The sequence below is a fragment of the Penicillium vulpinum genome (assembly GCF_028829585.1).
Source record: "Penicillium vulpinum strain IBT 29486 chromosome Unknown utg000001l_segment0_segment0, whole genome shotgun sequence".
Taxonomy (NCBI): Eukaryota; Fungi; Ascomycota; class Eurotiomycetes; order Eurotiales; family Aspergillaceae; genus Penicillium; species Penicillium vulpinum.
This window is the reverse complement of record NW_026643241.1, coordinates 1,336,125-1,353,644: the sequence shown is the minus strand read 5'-3', so window position 1 is coordinate 1,353,644 and position 17,520 is coordinate 1,336,125. Positions and strand designations below refer to the sequence as shown.

Genomic DNA, 17,520 nt, shown 5'->3' with positions numbered 1-17,520 from the left:
GTATAAAAGCAGAATACTATGCAGCAAGGTAGTATTCGGAGTCCCGTCACATTGCCCTCATAAGTAATGGTGTTAATTATAGACATGATGTCCCTAAACAAAGATATACTACGGTATTTGGCTTCCAGCCTGGAATGTATATGTATGTTTTTTTTTTTTAAATCGCAGGAAGACACTGGCGGAGCTGTAGCTACCTGGATGCCTTCCGACCTTCCGAGGGATATATGGATGAGCCGAGCTATGGAATTATGTACAAAGGCATCCGAATGTAGAAAGCCAGTCGTGCATAGAATGCTAGTTTTTTTTTTTTTTTTTCCTTTTTTTTTTGGGATCGACTACATGTTGGCTCGACCTGTAGTCTGTTATCCACAGAAGATTTGATATGAGGACCCGAAGAAAGGTTATTTGCCGAAGACCGTACATATATGAGCCGGGGCCTAAAAAAGAGCCGTACAAAGATTCGCACTTCGTCAACGAAGATGGGGTCAGTTGGTAGATGTTTCAACGGCAACAGGAACCCGTGCCTGATAAGGTTTTCCGAGAGAAAAGTTCCTACTATTCCTCCACCTTGCCGGTAAAAAAATAGTTTCCCTGGGAATCGAACCCAGAACCTTTCCGGAACACATACTGATCGTATTTGTTAACGGAAAATCATAACCGCTAGACCAGGAAACTGTTCGACCACTTGGGTCAATTGTTGATTTCGGGCAGAAAATTGGCTACAGGAACATTAATTACTGATTGCTGGCTGTGATACCTATGAAAGCATCTGCAGTTTGACGAGAAGGGGCAAAGCTGCGGCAAGTAAAGAATGGGGGAATTTATCCTGGTGTTTTCTAGCGCACTTTTTACACAAAGATTACCAAAAGTGAACGAGTTGGATAATAAGTTTTTAGCGTAGGATGGTGATACTAGTATATTGGCTTCATGGAGTTTGACGATAAACCCGAGAACGATCGGCTCTATCTGAGGAACCCACTAAACCGATCAATCCTTACTAGTACCTGCGAAGTTCTAATTAAGCTGACGGACTCTGGATTGGCGTACGAAGTTTTCGATGGAGCATAGGAAATTAAATTAGGACTCGAGGACATCTTAAATCTTGGATTTGGATTTGACCTAGATGGTGATTGAGTATGGTGCACGGCAGGGAGTTGAAAAATGGTTGACATCGGGCACTACTATGCGATGAATGCAGAGTGGGGAATAGGGCTTGAAAAGACAAAGGCATAACAATAGCGTATCCTATCTAGCGTAGGCAAAGCAGTAAAATAATGGCTTTCTATTAATGAATCTTTGCCGCCTTCTACTTCGTATCCTCATCCATGATGGGTATGCTAGCGGCATATAATTTACAATCAATTTTTGTATCAGGCATATGTTTTTCTTCATTCACATATCTCCATCATCGAAAGCTTTATCACCCGCGCTCGCTTCGCCAAAGGTGAGGCCTCTCAGCCCATAACCCATATTCTCGACATAATACAAAAGATCACACGCACCGATTATCTATCGCAGGAGCCTCTTAACAAAAGGATTGCACAACATAATGACGACTAGATACCCGCATAGTGCTACATCAGTGAGGCAAACCCCTATGTGCCCAACCCAGCCGTGTCCAACAAGCTTTACAAGCGAGAAGTGGTGGGGCTTCAGCATATCGAGTCATTACGTAGGCAACAGCGAGTTAGAAAGACTCGTCTGGCTCCATGAGAGCATGATCAAGCAGGCTGCCGCTCTTGCTTAAGCTTTGGAACATATCTAATGGCTGGAAGAGATTTGGCTCTTGATTATTGAGTGAGCTTGTATGTGGTCCCGCTGAATGTCGGTATAGTGATTATTGTGTGAATTAACAACAGCCTAGAGCTAACTTACTCACGAATGCGTCAGATCCGGGGTAATTACGAAGCGGACGGGGCGGGCATGTTAGACCTATGGGAAGAGGAAGAGTAGGGGAGGAGGAAATGACGTAGATACTTTGGGGGGAGCGGGCAAGGAAAGCTGAGATAGCTTAGAATTGGCAGAACAACTTTCCATTTTAGGGGCGAGGATAGGGAATACTTGAGGATGGCTAGTAACTCATTTCGTGGAATACTGGAACTTCATCTCAGTTGACTATGTCATTTGGGGACGGATAAATCTACATTAGCACGACTGTAAATCTTTTGTTTGCACTGGTATCTTGTTGCACGCTGCAGAAATGAGATCAAGGCCTGTAACCTAAGGCATATCATAACGCAAACGGGCTTTATGTAAGTGTTTAAACGTTAGATGGCCACCAAATACCCCACAGATTTCCCCAAACCTCACTACCTTTCTCCTACTTTCCATCAAGACAACCATCAGGTATACATATATGAATAAATTCTTGAAATGAGCTCATATATACCACTTGACACGAAGGAAGAGACTCCCTCTCAAACACATCATCGGTGAGATGCAACTCTGTGTGGTGCTTTACAATCTGGGTCCCGAGAACAAGGCTGACAGGAATAAAGTGGTCATCTATAGGTATATGCTAATCCGGACAATCAGCGATGAGGACCCCCACGGAACGATGGCTCTGTCCCTTCAAAAGCGAAGGGAGGCACTGAGAAATTTGCTACCGAATGCTCGGCTGAAGAGCACGAAGTGAGGATTCATGGTCGCATCCTTCAAGATCTCCTTGCCCACACCGAAGTGCGAATTGTGACAGGAAATTCACAACAAAGCAAAATGCAAATTGGTATTTTAAGGCGAAGCACAATCAAATCGAATGGCCATGTTAACTGGAAAAAGAGAGGGACGCTCTTTGCAATCTTCCGACAGAACCGATGTGAAATGCGCGCAAAGTGGTGGCCTTAAGTCAACTCGGGAACGGCTTCTTTGCCCACGAACGAAAGAGGGAAAACGGCTCAAACTGTTCGGCTGGCGCCTAAAGAAATGCGAGACGTGGTACATCGTCACTAGTCCATTGGGGAAATATATAATGGGGCTTAGAGCCAGAAATACGGGTCCCCCTACAAGAGATGATCGACCTACGGACTGAAGGCTAGCATGATACTCGTATCGCGGATGCAATCTAGAGCCAGATAGGTGAAGTCTAGATGGTTATGTCAAAGTGAAGCGTCACCTGAGAGCAGAGATTCCAATGCCAAACAATGTGAAGCTATGGAGACAATCTAAGAAGGAAAATGAAAGATTTTGAAGACCAGAGTCTATCACGGGAAGTTCCAAGGCTAACAGTTCATCAAATTCCTGGTACTTCACATAATGGAGCAATACATGGTGGATAGCTTGCTCCACGCAATGCTTAGTATTTAGGCAGAGCAAGGCAATTATAGCACAATGTTAATCATGCTAGGAGTGACGTCTGTCTCGAGGTATGTATGATACGCGGACATTTGGGCACTATTGACCGATACAATTAGGTATAAAATGTCGCAATGGGTGCCAGAAGGGATCAGAGACGGGTAAAGAGCTTGAAGCCCGTGCCATCTTCGAAGAGTATTGGGATTGGGCGGCGTAATATCATAATTTCATAATCAAATGAGATAGAAGGTGTACTTGGTATCTTGTGAGCCAAATACCTGCCTTGGGATGAACAAAGGGCCATTATCCGAAAAGCGGCAAACTACTACATTCAGTCATTTTTCTGTGTTTTACGCATACATTTTCCCATACACAGAATCTCCTTTAATTCCACCCTAGATAGCAGTAATACTCCAATCAACACAGGCGTGACACACTGGTCTATCGCTAGAACCTGCAACCTGGCTTAAACCAAGTTATGTTGCATTTCCGATAAAGGAAGCGCAGGATACTACGGGCCCGATGGTAAAAGCTCCTTGGCCTTTCACGTTTGAGTCCATCTCCAAGCTGAGATTCCCCAGCTTTGAGGTGTGGAGTCGGCTGACCAGTGAGATTCCTCCTAGTGCAATGCAGACAAATTCTCAAAGCAAATTGGGTTACTAGCTGGGATGTCAACTTGGCGTGGAGTTTTGATTCAAAATCTAAGATGAGTAGTGTTGCTCATCTATGAAATTTCCCTCACAGTCACAAGGTATGACTTCTAAAGCTAGTGGGAACTCTGTCTATATGGGGCCACATATACTGGGCGGATTGCTCCAGCGGAAGCTCGGCTTCGACATTACTAACCTGGGTATAGTTAATGGAAGTTAGTAGACGATTCTAGGGGAATCTTCTAGCTAGATAGATATACCAAGTCACCTGAGCGTTCATCAAACCATCTGAACTTAGTCCCATCTTCAAGATATATAATCCCCCAACTGTGCCATGAGCAAATCTCACTCTTCTTTCACTTTCAATGTCATCGTATATAGATCGATATCCACTATCACATTGCTATTAACTATAGCTTACTAGGTATATACATTATTTATATAAGAGTGCTCGTCACAGGTTGGTGTTCCTGCTTGAAGATGAGAATCGCTCCTTCCTCGTGAAGATGCGCTTTCTCGTAGGAATTACTATTTAAGATCCTCGAAAATATTCATTTCCATTCTTTTATTCTTCAACTGTGCCATTTCTGTTGCCATTCCCAAACTCTTAACAAGGTACGATTCCTTGGTCTATCATCAAAATCTATGCCTAGAAACGCCGCTAACAATGGGATTATCCTCCAGATTGGAGCCATCGCTCACAGTTAACAAGCTCTACAAAATTGCCATTCAAGATTCTCCCACACATTGATTTTCTTTTCATTTTCTCTCTTCTTCAACTTTGTCATTTCATGAGTATTTGCGATATCTCGCAAAGTACGATTCCCTTGTCTATGATGAAGATCTGCCCCTCAACAAGCAGCTAATAAAGAGGCCTTTTTTTATAGGTGCAACTGAATGGATCAGAATTTATACACAACAGCGATGTTACAAAAAAAGCAAGCAGGTGCTATATATACCCTACAGTACCTCCCTCAACATCCACTGTTTCCAACCGCATTCTCGATACAGAGCTGATATTGGAACGGTCGCCGATACTCAGCTTATCCTATCACCAAGTGACGGACAAGCAGAGATACTGGCTGAGCTCCAGGACCGAGAAATGCGCTGAAACTAAGCGCGTAAGGCATCTTTACGCAGCTTTTGAACTAAAATAAGGTACGATCCCTTAGCCTATGGTCAACATTTACGGTGAATCAGTAAGCTAACAAAGAGGGCTTTCCGCAGGTTCAGCAGTGAGAATTTTACCACTAGCCTCTTTCACAGATCTTTGAAAGCACTCCATAAGTATGTGTTATGCCTCCCTTCCCTTACGATCCACTCTTTCCAGCCGCATTCTACAAACAGAGCTGACATTGGTAAAGTGGCCAAAAGTCGGCGTGTTCCGTCACTTGGTGACGGACAAATGAAACTCCTCGATGAGCTACACGAGAGAACAAATTGCCGTGATGACGCTCGCGAGGCGAGCATGCAAGGTTGTCTAAGGCTTATCACTTAAATCTCAATTTACTCTCACCTTTTTGCGGAAATCCGTCTATAAGGGGCAATCTTCTAAACATCATGCTAACCTAAATTGTGACTTACTGTAATATCTAGAATGCTAAGTTGGCTGGAGCATCGCATACTGGGCCTAGTAGAGCCTAAAGGGTTACGGACTCTTCAAGAGATGGATCGCCTAGATTGGTTTGCATGAGTATCGGAAGAATTGATTTTATGAGGGTTTATCATTGTTCTAAAAAGACTGGTCTTTTACATAGGGGGTTGATTTTTTATTTTCTTCCCTTCTACACGCAACACGAGTATTTTTACCAGTACCCTACTATTCATTGTAGATACTGCTATTACTCTAACACTTAGCCTCTACATTCCCATTCGCAAGAGATGAGGCTAGAAACACGGGCGAAGAAGCCAGAAATAGATAAATCGCCTCCCTCCTTGATGGGAAACTGGATATTTGGAACCACGTACGACTGCGTGCTATTCTGAGGGAACACGTGGGAATTCTTATGGCAATTTCCACAGGGTGCTCAATCTATCCAGAGATCGGGAGTTTTGGCCTCCTCAGGCTATTCCTGAAATACCTCAAAGACTGGAACATAGGATAATAACCCTGCCGAAAGAACTATATGGGATGCGGCCCCAAGAGACTGTCGACTTTCAGCACTCTAGGGTGATCACTTCCTCTATGGCTTCTATAACAAAACCTCAGTCAGCCCAAAGCGCAAGAACGTAAGGACCGGTGGATAAAGGAGTGTGGCAGACAGTGGCCTGAAAAAAATTCGAATAAACTATTTCGTGACCGCTAGAAACGATATCAAATTTCCTATCCCACATTTAACCACACAAGGCGCAACCACTTACTTTGTGATCCACGTAGGATATAACAGGAGGCTAAAGTAGAGGTTTTCTTGTAGTTTATTCTATATGTGTCTCCCGAAATTGAATGGAGAATTCATCAAGGTCCCAAAAAAGTGGATTATACATCCCCTCCGCATCGCTTCCAGAGTGCTAACCTCCCTCCAGCCATGACGCTAACGTTGAAAAAGTGTCCGACACTCACTCAGTCCTATCCCCAAATAATGAGCAGATAGATAGAGACCCCAGCAGAACTACAAGGGATATCTGCAACGGGTTGACAGCCGTGAAGTCATCATGGTGGAGGGTAGTATTGCCATGGAAATATGTGTAGGGCTCATCGGGCTATACACCAACCTGAAATTCTGCTGATCGGATGGTATTCCCACGATGTTTTAAATTCTAGAGCTCAAAATGCTGGAACTTCTCGACTAGCTTCATGGGCTGGAAGCTTATAAATGTGCAAACCTCTGCGCCGAAGGGTGGATTTGGGCTAATATCGCGTGAACATACATTCCAAGATAGAACGTAGTAATATCCTGGAGTAATATGAATTTTCTTTACTTTATGCTAAGATCATATTCTTTTTATTGAAGTCTGGGTACTTTCAAGTTCACCCTTGGACTATGTATATGTTCTATCGAGTATCAGAATTTGGATCTCTAGTGCTAGGCGAGGATTGCAGAGGCTTCACATGGCTTATGCGTTAGTCCTGGAGGTCAAACTGTTTCTGTCTCCTGTTCTCCTTTCTTGCTCATTAAGGCTCTGCATAAAAACCTCCGAAGAGGTTGCCTAGGTGGATGCCGAGGATAGTTACTTAGATTAAATGGCTCTCCATAGAGGTAAGACCATGCGGAATGTTAGACGGAGGACCGGTTTTTAACAGTATTGTGTGAAGACAAATAAAATATTCACTGAATCGATTTTCAGTCTTTGCAAGCCATCTGGAGATTGAGAGGTTTCCCACTGTTTGATTATTCCTACAATCTTCTCTAGATCAAAGATAGTGTAGTGTAGTCATAAAATTAGCTTTATTTCAATTTACTCTTACTTTCTTATTTAAATATTTTCATAAGGGGTCTCTTCCAGCACGTTTTTACTTTGAATCATGGCTTGCTCTCTGATCAATCACTATGTCTGATTTGAAAGGTATCAGAGTTTTCTCCTCTCACCAGCTCCTTCCTCGTGAAGATTGGAAAAAAAATGAAGACTGCTCCTTCCTTGTGAAAACGTGGTACCCCGTAGGAATTACTATTTGAGATCTGCCCACACAACCATCTCTCCTCTTCTCCCCCAATTCCTACATTTCGCAATTAGCGCAGCTTTTATTTTACCCAAAACAAGGTATGATCCCTTGGCCTATGGTCAGCATTTACGGCGAATCAGTAAGCTAACAAAGAGGGCTTTTTGCAAGTTGAACAGTGAAGATTTTCCCGCTAGCCTCTTTTACAGAGCTTTTAAAGCTACCTCATAAGTATGTATTATGCCTCCCCTCCCCCACGATCCACCGTTTCCAACCGCATTCTACACACAGAGCTGACATTGGCAAAGTGGCCGAAAATCAGCGTGTTCCGTCACCAAGTGACGGACAGATACAAATCCTCGATGAACTGCGCGAGAGAAGAGATCGACGTGCTGAAGTCCGCGAAGCGATTGATCAAGAAGCAACAAGGGTCAAGCAAGCATATGCTGAAGGAGTTGACTCCTCCACAGACCTTCTCGACACCATGTTGGGCGGAGCAGCGGATATACTCGCACAAATGGAAAGCTAGATGTTGCTGCTTCTGGAGCAGCTGAACCAACTAAAGGAAGAAGAGCGGAGAGACAGCTGGGTTGAGCAGTGGGTATGGCGCAACATTTGTTGAGCGAACTTTTCACTGCTGCTCTACGGTGGTATCCGTGAATGGTTGTCGCAACCTGAAAGTCTTCACATGCTTTGCCAAATGTCAGAGATCGTTTGCTACTTTCATTGTTTGCTTTATTTCTTTGTTCTTCAAAGTGCTGTTAAACCCGTAGGAAACAATACAGCCATTTTACCACTTGAACATAACAAAAACCAAGGTTACTGTTTCGGGCCTATGGGGGCCATATCCCAGTCTGGCAAAACCTAATCGGGAAGGAGAGGGTTGTTTGCATGGTTTGCATATCGAGATCCTCTAGTATAAGAACCCCCAGGATCTCTCTCTCTCTCTTCTTCCCCATCTTTGACTTTCTAGTTAAATGCACTTTTTCTTCATTGATGATTGATCTAGCTCGTAGCAATAGTCAGCTTTATTTCAATTTACTCTTACTTTCTTATTCGAATATTTTCATAAGAGGTCTCTTTTAAGCACATTTTTACTTTGAATTATGGCTTGCTCTCTGATCAGTCGCTACGCCTGATTTCAAAGGTATCAGAGTACTGAGCCTCTTCTCACCAGCTCCTTCCTCCTAAAGGTGGAAAAATTAAGACTGCTCCTTGTGCAAACCCGGTACCCCGTAGGAATTGCTATACAAGATCAGCCTACACAATCGTGTATTCTCTTCTCTTCTACTTCAACTTCTCGATTTCGCCAGAAGCGCAGCTTTTTAATCAAAATAAGGTACGATCCCTTAGGCTATGGTCAAAATTTACGACGAATCAGGTAGCTGATAAAGAGGCCTTTTTTGCAGGGTCAACAGTGCTTCCTCTAACCTGTTTGACTGAGCCTTTGAAAGCTACCTTCTAAGTAAGTACTATACCTCCCCACCCCCCTCACAATTTACCGTTTCCCGCCACATTCTATATACGGAACTGACATTGGCAAAGTGGCCAACAATCGGCCTATTCCGTCACTTAGTGACGGACAAATTAAACCTCACGGTGAGCTGCGAAAGAGAAAAATTCGCCGAGATGAACCCCATGACACCATCATGGAAGGTTACCAAAGACCTTTCAGCCTCTATGCAGATCTGGACTTCGAGTTGTCGGATCGGATTCCGTTGATATTACAAAACCTGGAGGCTAGAATGTTGCTCCTTTCAAAGCAGTTGCGTGAGATCGACGCGCAAGAGAGCCGGGACTGTGGATTGGTTTAGTAGTGAGTTTGCCGAAACGTCGTTCGAACACATATTTGAACAATTCAATGATCTACTGACAGGGGATCAGTCTACGGCCACCCTTTGTTGAAATAAATTTCCCACCTCTCATTCATTGCTACACGAATGGTACGTTCTATTAATACAAATAACTTTGGATATATAGAAGCCTACAAGTATTGCACACACTTGCCTATGGTTATGCTTTTCACATGGAGGAAACACTCAGATCTGCCTTCTCTTCATCTTTCTTGTTTCTCAACGCCCAGGATGACAACCTTGGACGGCATACTAGCTATACTAAACGTACAACTCCTTAGCTCTATGGATAATTTCCAATGAGAGAAGAAGCTTATGAGTGAATTTTCAGTTACAGATTCAACCAGATGCCGCACTCCATTAAACGTGCCAAGCCCTCAGTCAACGCTGAAAGTCACCTGGGTCGATACAAACCTCCCCTGGAAGATCAATTCGTAACCATATTATATAACAAAGGCGATCAAAATCGGACAAGTCGTCGAGAGTCGGCCAGTGGTATGAAAAACAAGTTATTATTAGAATCAGCTTGGGGCTGTTCAACCTGCACCACTATTCCAGAACTTTACGATTCTCCTTCGAGTCCTGCAACATGCTAGAGCCTAAGAGAGTATCCTGGCACCCTCAGAAGACCTTCGTAGGCGACAGGCCAGGGAAAATGCCGATAGGTGGATAACTGGATCTATATCACCGGAAGGCTAAATGAGGATCCTGGATAAATTACAGGAGAGGGCGATCAGCCGGAGCGAGGCTCGCAAACTGATCATCCAAGAAAAAGTAAGAGTTATGCAAGCATGTGCCGGCATAATTGACTCCTCCACAGACCTCCATAATACCTTGTCGGCCGGAACGGCTGATATACTCAACCAAATGGAGTGCCAGATGTTGCTCTTTCTCCAGCAGCTGGACCGAATAAAGGAACAAGAGGGCAGGGACAGCTGGGTTGAGCAGTGGGTATGGGAGAATATTTGTTGAGGGACAATTACGGGAACGTTTCTTGACTACTGCTCTACGGTGTTATCCGTCAATAGTCAGCCTTTACCTTATTTCTATCACCCGTTACAATATTGCGTCAATAGTCAGCCTTTACCTTATTTCTATCACCCGTTACAATATTGCGTCAATAGTCATATTTGAAGTATGAATACAGTGACCCGTTGGTTGGGTACCAGTTTACTCTCAGGTGAAGGATTTCTTTCATGTTGTGGCTTGCTACATAGCTACGTGTACTATCCAGAGTGTGCTGTATACTGAAAATTGATCTTAAATCTGTAGCGATATACCGCTATGGAAGAATTCGCTAGGATTCACATAGCTTATGATTCCTTCTAGCAGTAGCAGTCGACTCTGGTGTATTTTCTCTTTTTATTTCTCCTCTATTACCTCCTTGCACTGAAACCTTGGACGCCGAAGTAACGGTATAGTTCCTCAGCCATATGAGAAACAACGAGATGAGGCAAAGCTGATTAGTACGTGTTAAGCTAGTCGTTCAACCTGAAGTCACCGACCATTAACCCCTCGATTAGCACAAAATGTCAGATACACCCCTTCTCCGGAGCTCCATTGCCAAATACGCCAGCCACATAACGAAAGTTAGCAGCATTGAAGAAAGAGCCAAAATTCATCCAGGGCTATCAGTGATAAGTTAGTATTAGAATTGGCTTGGGTCTGATCAACCTTCAGACAATTTCAGAACTTTACTATCACCTCAGTATTCCATCAACGGTCTATAGCCGGAAACAGAGTATATTAGAATAAATTCGTTAGCGGCGGCTCTAGCGACATATTGATAGGTGGGCAAACGGGTCTCTGATTCACATATAAAGATCCTCTGACATTAAGGGTGGGACAACCCAGACATCGGGACTCGACGGTACGAAATGTGCAGCCTCAATGAGTGAAATATCCCTGACTTCAGACTGCTTGGAAGCATGCCTGCACAGCGTATTTTATCCCATTCGGCACGAACGTCGACGTCAAATGCTGAATAGGTGACAGAAAGCTTTCTATATTCTCACAAGTTATGTGTCTCCGCTTTTTGAGTTGGTTTAAACTTGAATTCATAGCTTTGTACATGTCGCCATAGTTTGATAGGATCTGAAGCCTGTCAACCATAATAAAGAATGCTTTTTTTCACTGATCGATCAGTATTTCTCACTCTTGTTTTACTTCTATGCCAGAAGTGACGAAATTAAAATTGAGCGTCCGGCCTTTTGTTATTATGAGAGATTATTATCTTAAGGAGCTTCCTTTTCCCTGCTAAAAACCGGTAAAGGTATGGCCGTTGTGATAGTGACAAAGACACTCTAGTTCTACAGGCACCGTGGTACTGATTTTGAGGTTTGAATTTTGAGTGATCTACAACTTGGCACAACAACCTAACAAGCGGAAAATCACATCCTACCTAGTGGGAACTACCTTCGGAGAAAGTCAAAACAGTTTCGACATCATAATTCGATACTGCGGGGGAACACAGGCATTTCTGCCAGGCTTGTGCTGTTACCTGGGGAGCAACATAATGGTACGAGGGTGGTATCTGCCTGCATAAAAAAATGGTATTTGCTTCCTATTGATAGAAACGCCAGCGACCATATACTTCGTCGTTGCAGCTCTACTCTCTGTATACTCCTGCATAATCTCTTTTATTGGTATTTTCCTGAAGACAGATTATATCATCACATTTGGAGGCAGTTTCAGTCCCTGAGACATCTGTAAACAGACTTTCCTGAGTTGCTTATCACCCCGGTAATCAAGATCCTGGCTCAATTGGAATTATTGCCATGTCTTCAGATTATCAAAATCTTATGACCAAAGCCTGCTCTACACTTGAGAGCATCTAGCCTAAATGCGGACTGACCACGCCAATTGAGTCAACTTCGACTACTCCTCGTTTGCACAGCCATCCACATCAACTAGCCATTCGGTTCACCCATCCACCGTTACCCTAAAGTCTCAAAAATGCCTTCACCAACAATTTATCCGCTGATTCAGCCATGGCTGAGAAAACACATCGGAGGCTAGCATTGCCGAAGGACACACAGTTGGAGCTCCTCGCGGAGCTTCGAGTCCGCACAACTGGGCGAGATCATTCACGTGAAAGGATCATACAAGAGGCACGGATTATCATGTCGACCAGTGCAGGTTTGATAAACCTGCACGCCGATGGTTCTTTCCGGTTATCCGCATCCATTCCAGAAATGCTACAACGACTTGAGCAACGAATGCTGGGCCTCCTTGAGGAGATTTTGAACCTACAGGGGCAACAGCTAGCAGATGAATGGACTGCCCAGTGGGGTTGGGCAAAGTCAAATTGAGGTACAACCCATTGGAACCGTTCGTTAAGTCATTTGATCGAACATAAAGTGTCACTAACAAATACTACGAAGACTTGACCTCCGAAAATAATCAGGCACAGACGAATAACGCGACAATTCTACCAAATACCTTCCATATTCATGGTCTCCAAGTTCGAAACTACAACGAACAACCGAAGGCAAATCACCGGATTGGATAGCCATTGCGGTATTGAATTGGTGGGAAAACGAGGAGGTGGCCAGGGCTCTCGCTACTTGAGGGTTCAGTCTCTAACTGCTGAACCTAAATAATTGACAATACAGTTCTTCAATGTGTAACAAGTCGTGACATATAACCCTTCCATCGGTACTCCGTTCATAGACACATTCTAGGGTAAAGCTAGCCAGAAACAGTACTTGAACATGACCCGAGTTTGAGCTGGATCAAAAGCAGCTTGAATAGCTTACACCGCTGCGAGTGTGCGTATGTAAATGTCACAAGCGCAAGAAGGAGCCGCTTTCATGCGGGGCTCACTGGAGGTGTGACGTAGATCCTAGATCCTAAGACACCGCTGAAATCCCATTAACACCTACCACAGGAGCTGCCACTGCTGCCACACCAAACGACGCATCCATACCAACTACAACGACACTTGGAGCGATTTCTCAAGCTGGGGCAAAGAATGTGGGACGTATTGGAAGCGAAGCTTGGGCTAGGAGTTGAAGGGGATGTCGACAACTAAATAATTGTGGACCGGGAGCAATGCGGTCTTAACAATTTTTAAAAGAAATATCAAGAAGAGTAGGCTCTTAGACAAAAGTAAATTCAGCATTCCCATTTTTTAAGCCTCACTCTCTCATTAGAAGTATTTCCTTTACATACACCACTTCCGTCAATGCTCATACTGGCTCTGTTGCATACAAAATGCTAACGAGATCGAAAAGTTGGGAACAATTGCCTAGTGCTAGTGGTGAGTAATAGCTACTGGCATGAGCTTAGGATGGAATATTCGGCACCCGCACCGGGAATTTTACTAGGCTGTCTATAGTCTGGTACTATTGTAATTCAGAGAGAAGGTCTTCGCGCGGGCAGCAAAAGTGGTGGCCTACAGGCTTAGAACTATGTCGTTCAAAGATCAACAGAATTCTGACCCTGCGTAATGAAGCTGAGAGAGGAACGAATAGTGCTAGTATCACAATTTCACTTCACTCTCACATTCTTGGCAAGTTCAGTCTTTTTATAGTACTATTTCAGATTCCCTTTTCGTATCGATTGCGGCTCACTATCTATTTGCTCTATTACTATGCCTCCGAGGTGAGACATATCTGGAGGTGTTAACTGCCGTTACAGATATCATTTGGGGGACACTAGCTTTACTCTTGCTTTCGAAGGTAACAACTGAGAATCGCTCCTTCCTCGTAAAAACGAGCCTTCTCGTAGGAATTACTATTTAAGATCCCCCAACACATTGATCTGCTTTCTTTCCTTCTTTAACTGTCCCATTTCTCTGACTATTCCCAGAGTTCTTACCAGGTACGGTCCCTGACTCTATGATCAAAATCGACGCCTAGAAATGCAGCTAACAATGGGCGTACCTTCTAGATTGAAGCTGTCGCTCACGGTTAGGAAATTCAGCAAAAGTCTAACACAACCTACACCAGCAAGTGAGAAACACCCCGTGCCCTTCATGCTCTGTTACTTACCACCCCCCAGAGATAGAGCTAAACAAATGGAAAAAGTGGCCGATAATAGGCCCGTTCCATCGCTTAGTGATGAGAACCTTGAGCTGCTCGCCCAGCTCACCGTTCGCAGAACCCAACGAAACGATACCCTAATCGAGTTGATGGCAGAAGCCAGACTGGTAACGGGTATTACGGCCGGATCAGAAGACTACTGAAGGTAGCTAAGAAGTTGGAGGCCAACCACGAATTGACGATCAGACACGTCTGGCTCGAGGCTCATTGGTTCAGAGATCGACTTCTCCGATTAGAAGAAGAGGTCATGAAATACCCAGAGTCCCGTGCTCGGATGGAAGCGTGGTCGCCCGTCCCGGATGTCTCAGAGCTACCACCGTACATCGACATCTCAAATACGATCCATCTCTCTTGTGAGAAGGATTAAGACGAGGAGGATGGGCATGATTTTCTTTGCTTTGTATGATTAGAATTGTTTACTGTGAAATTCTTGACCTGAGTCAAGAATTATGAACTACCGAACCCTGTACCGAGCAGGAGGCTCGGCGGCCAAGTAGATCCGCTCCGGCGGACTCCTGTGGCAGAATTCAGAGTATATTACCCTGAGACCATAGCTGCAGTTCAATATTATTAACGTTCTTTTACTCTTCCATCCTGAGCTAGCGGTAGCTTAGTCCAGTCGTACCTAGTCAGGCTTGACCTCGTGTTGGTGAGCCTTGTTACCCTGTCACTGTGGGAAGGGGAGTCTTAGTCCTTTGTTCTTGTCATCGTTACCCTCACTGGTGTTGGGTGGGGTTGTTTAGTTCCCGAAACCGATCTAGTGTGGGTCGGTTAGTCGAGCCTGACTGGCTGACCTCGGGAGACCTCCCTGTTCTGACTCGGGCTCGTGTTGCCGGGTTAGGTCAGACTCCATTTCATTATTCTCTTTTCCCTCACTTTCTATTTGTCCTTGCCTCATTTGGTGACCGACGCAGGGACGGAGGATCCGTCTGGCCTCTCTCTGCGAGTCCCACGGATGCTGCATGGACTGGAGGAAAGAATGATGATTCTGCTCGATGGATCCTTGGGCTTGCAAGCGCAAGCAATTTTGGATCACTGGTTGGAAGAGTGGATATGGGCATACACCACCTAGTCGGGGATGAGCCGTGAAGTCGAAATGTGGGTTCTGCTTCTTCTTTTGGAGGAGATTCAGTTACTGCCAGCATGAAACTTGCTGATCTTACGAATAATGACTTTGTCATTTTCAATATCAACGTTTTCTCTGTCAACTACAAAGCTATAACATGAAAGGTAAATGCCTTCGGCCCATACATAAGAAAATTAGCTCAAATATTATAAACCTGTCTCCGGATCGAGAACTTTACCACCCTATATAGATTCTGGTAATGTCGTAGAAGTCGAAAGAGCCGACTATAGCCCCGAGAGAAGCCTGTGTTGTGATTTGAGCTAGGAAGTGTACAAGCTACCAGGTGTAGAACCATGTTGTTTAAAGATCGATAGGATTCTAACGCCCATTGTACAATGGAGCTGGGTAAGGAACAAAAAGTGGGATGGCAAACTGCAGTTTTATTTGGCTTCTCTTTCACCTTCTTGTAAAGTCCAGTTTGTCTATGATACTAATCGTGAGTAATGGCATTTTCAACCTTGTCAATAAGAGAAGCAGGAACAGGTTCAACAGTACTGAACATGAGATTGCAAACTCGAGTGTTGCATTGATCCCATTTGTCGACTTCTTTCTGCCAGTTCGAACGTAGACGGTAGTTCTGATTCTGTCGTTCTTTAGCTGTCTCACGGACAACCACATCAGTAACAAGCTCTTCATTTCCTCCAGCATTGACAGCAAGAAGCCGTCGAACAGTGCTTTCGGAGGTATCAAGGTAATCAGGACGAACGGGACGGGTGTTATCCTCTCGTATCACCCTGATATATGCCTTGTTATTCTCCTTTAGAGCCATGTAAAAGTGATCCTCCCAATTGACCCAATTCGATTCTCCCTTGAGCTTTGGGACAATCTTTTCGATGTCCGATTCATTGCGCTGATCGAACTCGAATTCAAAGGTAGTGGGGGGAGGTCGTGAGGGTGACCAGCGCCTCGCTGGCGCCGGCGGCGATCCCTCTGGTGTGTTCGACATCATCATCCGGCGTCAAAACCGTAATATCCCATTTGTGGATTAAAAACGAGGAATAAGATCTGTCCTGTGGATAAGATCTAAAGACCGGGGTATTAATCTCGATCAGTGGATTGGTGGAGAAAAACGGTTTTAGCGGGGTCAAGTGGAGACCTCACCAGAATTCGACACCTTGGCGCGACGCAGTACGCCAATCAGCTAGAAGCAGTGTTTCGAGTCTTACAGTTATGCAGAGGACTCAACGGAGCTCATAACCTATTGCGAGTAATGGCAGTATCTACAATGGATAGTAGGGTACTGGTGAAAATACGCAAGTTGCGTGAAGAAGGGAGGAAAACTATCAACAGGAAGAATAACTAAAGCTATCTGGAGCAAAGGTTGTCACATGACCACCAACAATACTATTTCAGATACCCTTTTGTATCGATTGTGGCTAACTATCTATATAATCTATTAATATGCCTTATTTTGAAGGCAATGTAGATTTTGTCTACCGCTAGGGTGTTATTGAGGGGACACTAGCTTTGCTCTTGCTTTTGAAGGTAATAACTGAGAATTGCTTCTTCCCTGTAAAAACGCGCTTTCTCATAGGAATTACTATTTAAGATCCCCCAACGCCTTCATATCCTTTCTTGAATCTGTCAACTTCGTCATCTCTCTTAAACTTTCAAAAATCCTCGCAAGGTACAATCCCTAATCCACGATCAAAATCTACGCCCAACCGCGCAGCTAACATCTATCCCTCGCCAGCTTCCAGACATAAATCTAATACTATAGGAATAGTGACCAGCAATAGGCCTATCCAATCGCCGAGCAATACGAACCTCGAAATCCTCGCCCAGATCACTGCGCGCCGAAGTGAGCTGGAGAATATACTTTGTCAAGTCATGCAAGAGGCCAGATACATCATGCCTGTTTCTACAGGCTTAATCCGCCTATATGGCGAAAATGGCTCGGGGATCTTTGCGCAAATCCCAGCCATGCTTTGGAGACTGGAAGAAAGAATGCTGGCTC

The 17,520-nt window shown here is 44.4% G+C and overlaps 3 protein-coding genes across 3 annotated transcripts; 2 read left to right on the top strand and 1 right to left on the bottom strand.

Annotated features, from left to right (window-relative positions):
• Positions 1-7,429: 7,429 nt before the first annotated feature.
• Positions 7,430-8,068, top strand: N7479_000488 (uncharacterized protein; the record flags this gene model as incomplete). Its single annotated transcript, XM_057248186.1, has 3 exons — positions 7,430-7,445; positions 7,749-7,770; positions 7,831-8,068. 3 exons carry the CDS (start codon positions 7,430-7,432, stop codon positions 8,066-8,068), a joined length of 276 nt encoding a protein of 91 aa, XP_057112618.1.
• Positions 8,069-12,382: 4,314 nt separating this feature from the next.
• N7479_000487 (uncharacterized protein) lies at positions 12,383-12,703 on the top strand (the record flags this gene model as incomplete). The annotated part of the gene is made up of 1 exon (XM_057248185.1): positions 12,383-12,703. One exon carries the CDS (start codon positions 12,383-12,385, stop codon positions 12,701-12,703), a length of 321 nt encoding a protein of 106 aa, XP_057112617.1.
• Positions 12,704-15,993: 3,290 nt separating this feature from the next.
• Positions 15,994-16,509, bottom strand: N7479_000486 (uncharacterized protein; the record flags this gene model as incomplete). Its single annotated transcript, XM_057248184.1, has 1 exon — positions 15,994-16,509. One exon carries the CDS (start codon positions 16,507-16,509, stop codon positions 15,994-15,996), a length of 516 nt encoding a protein of 171 aa, XP_057112616.1.
• Between the last annotated feature and the right edge of the window lie 1,011 nt (positions 16,510-17,520).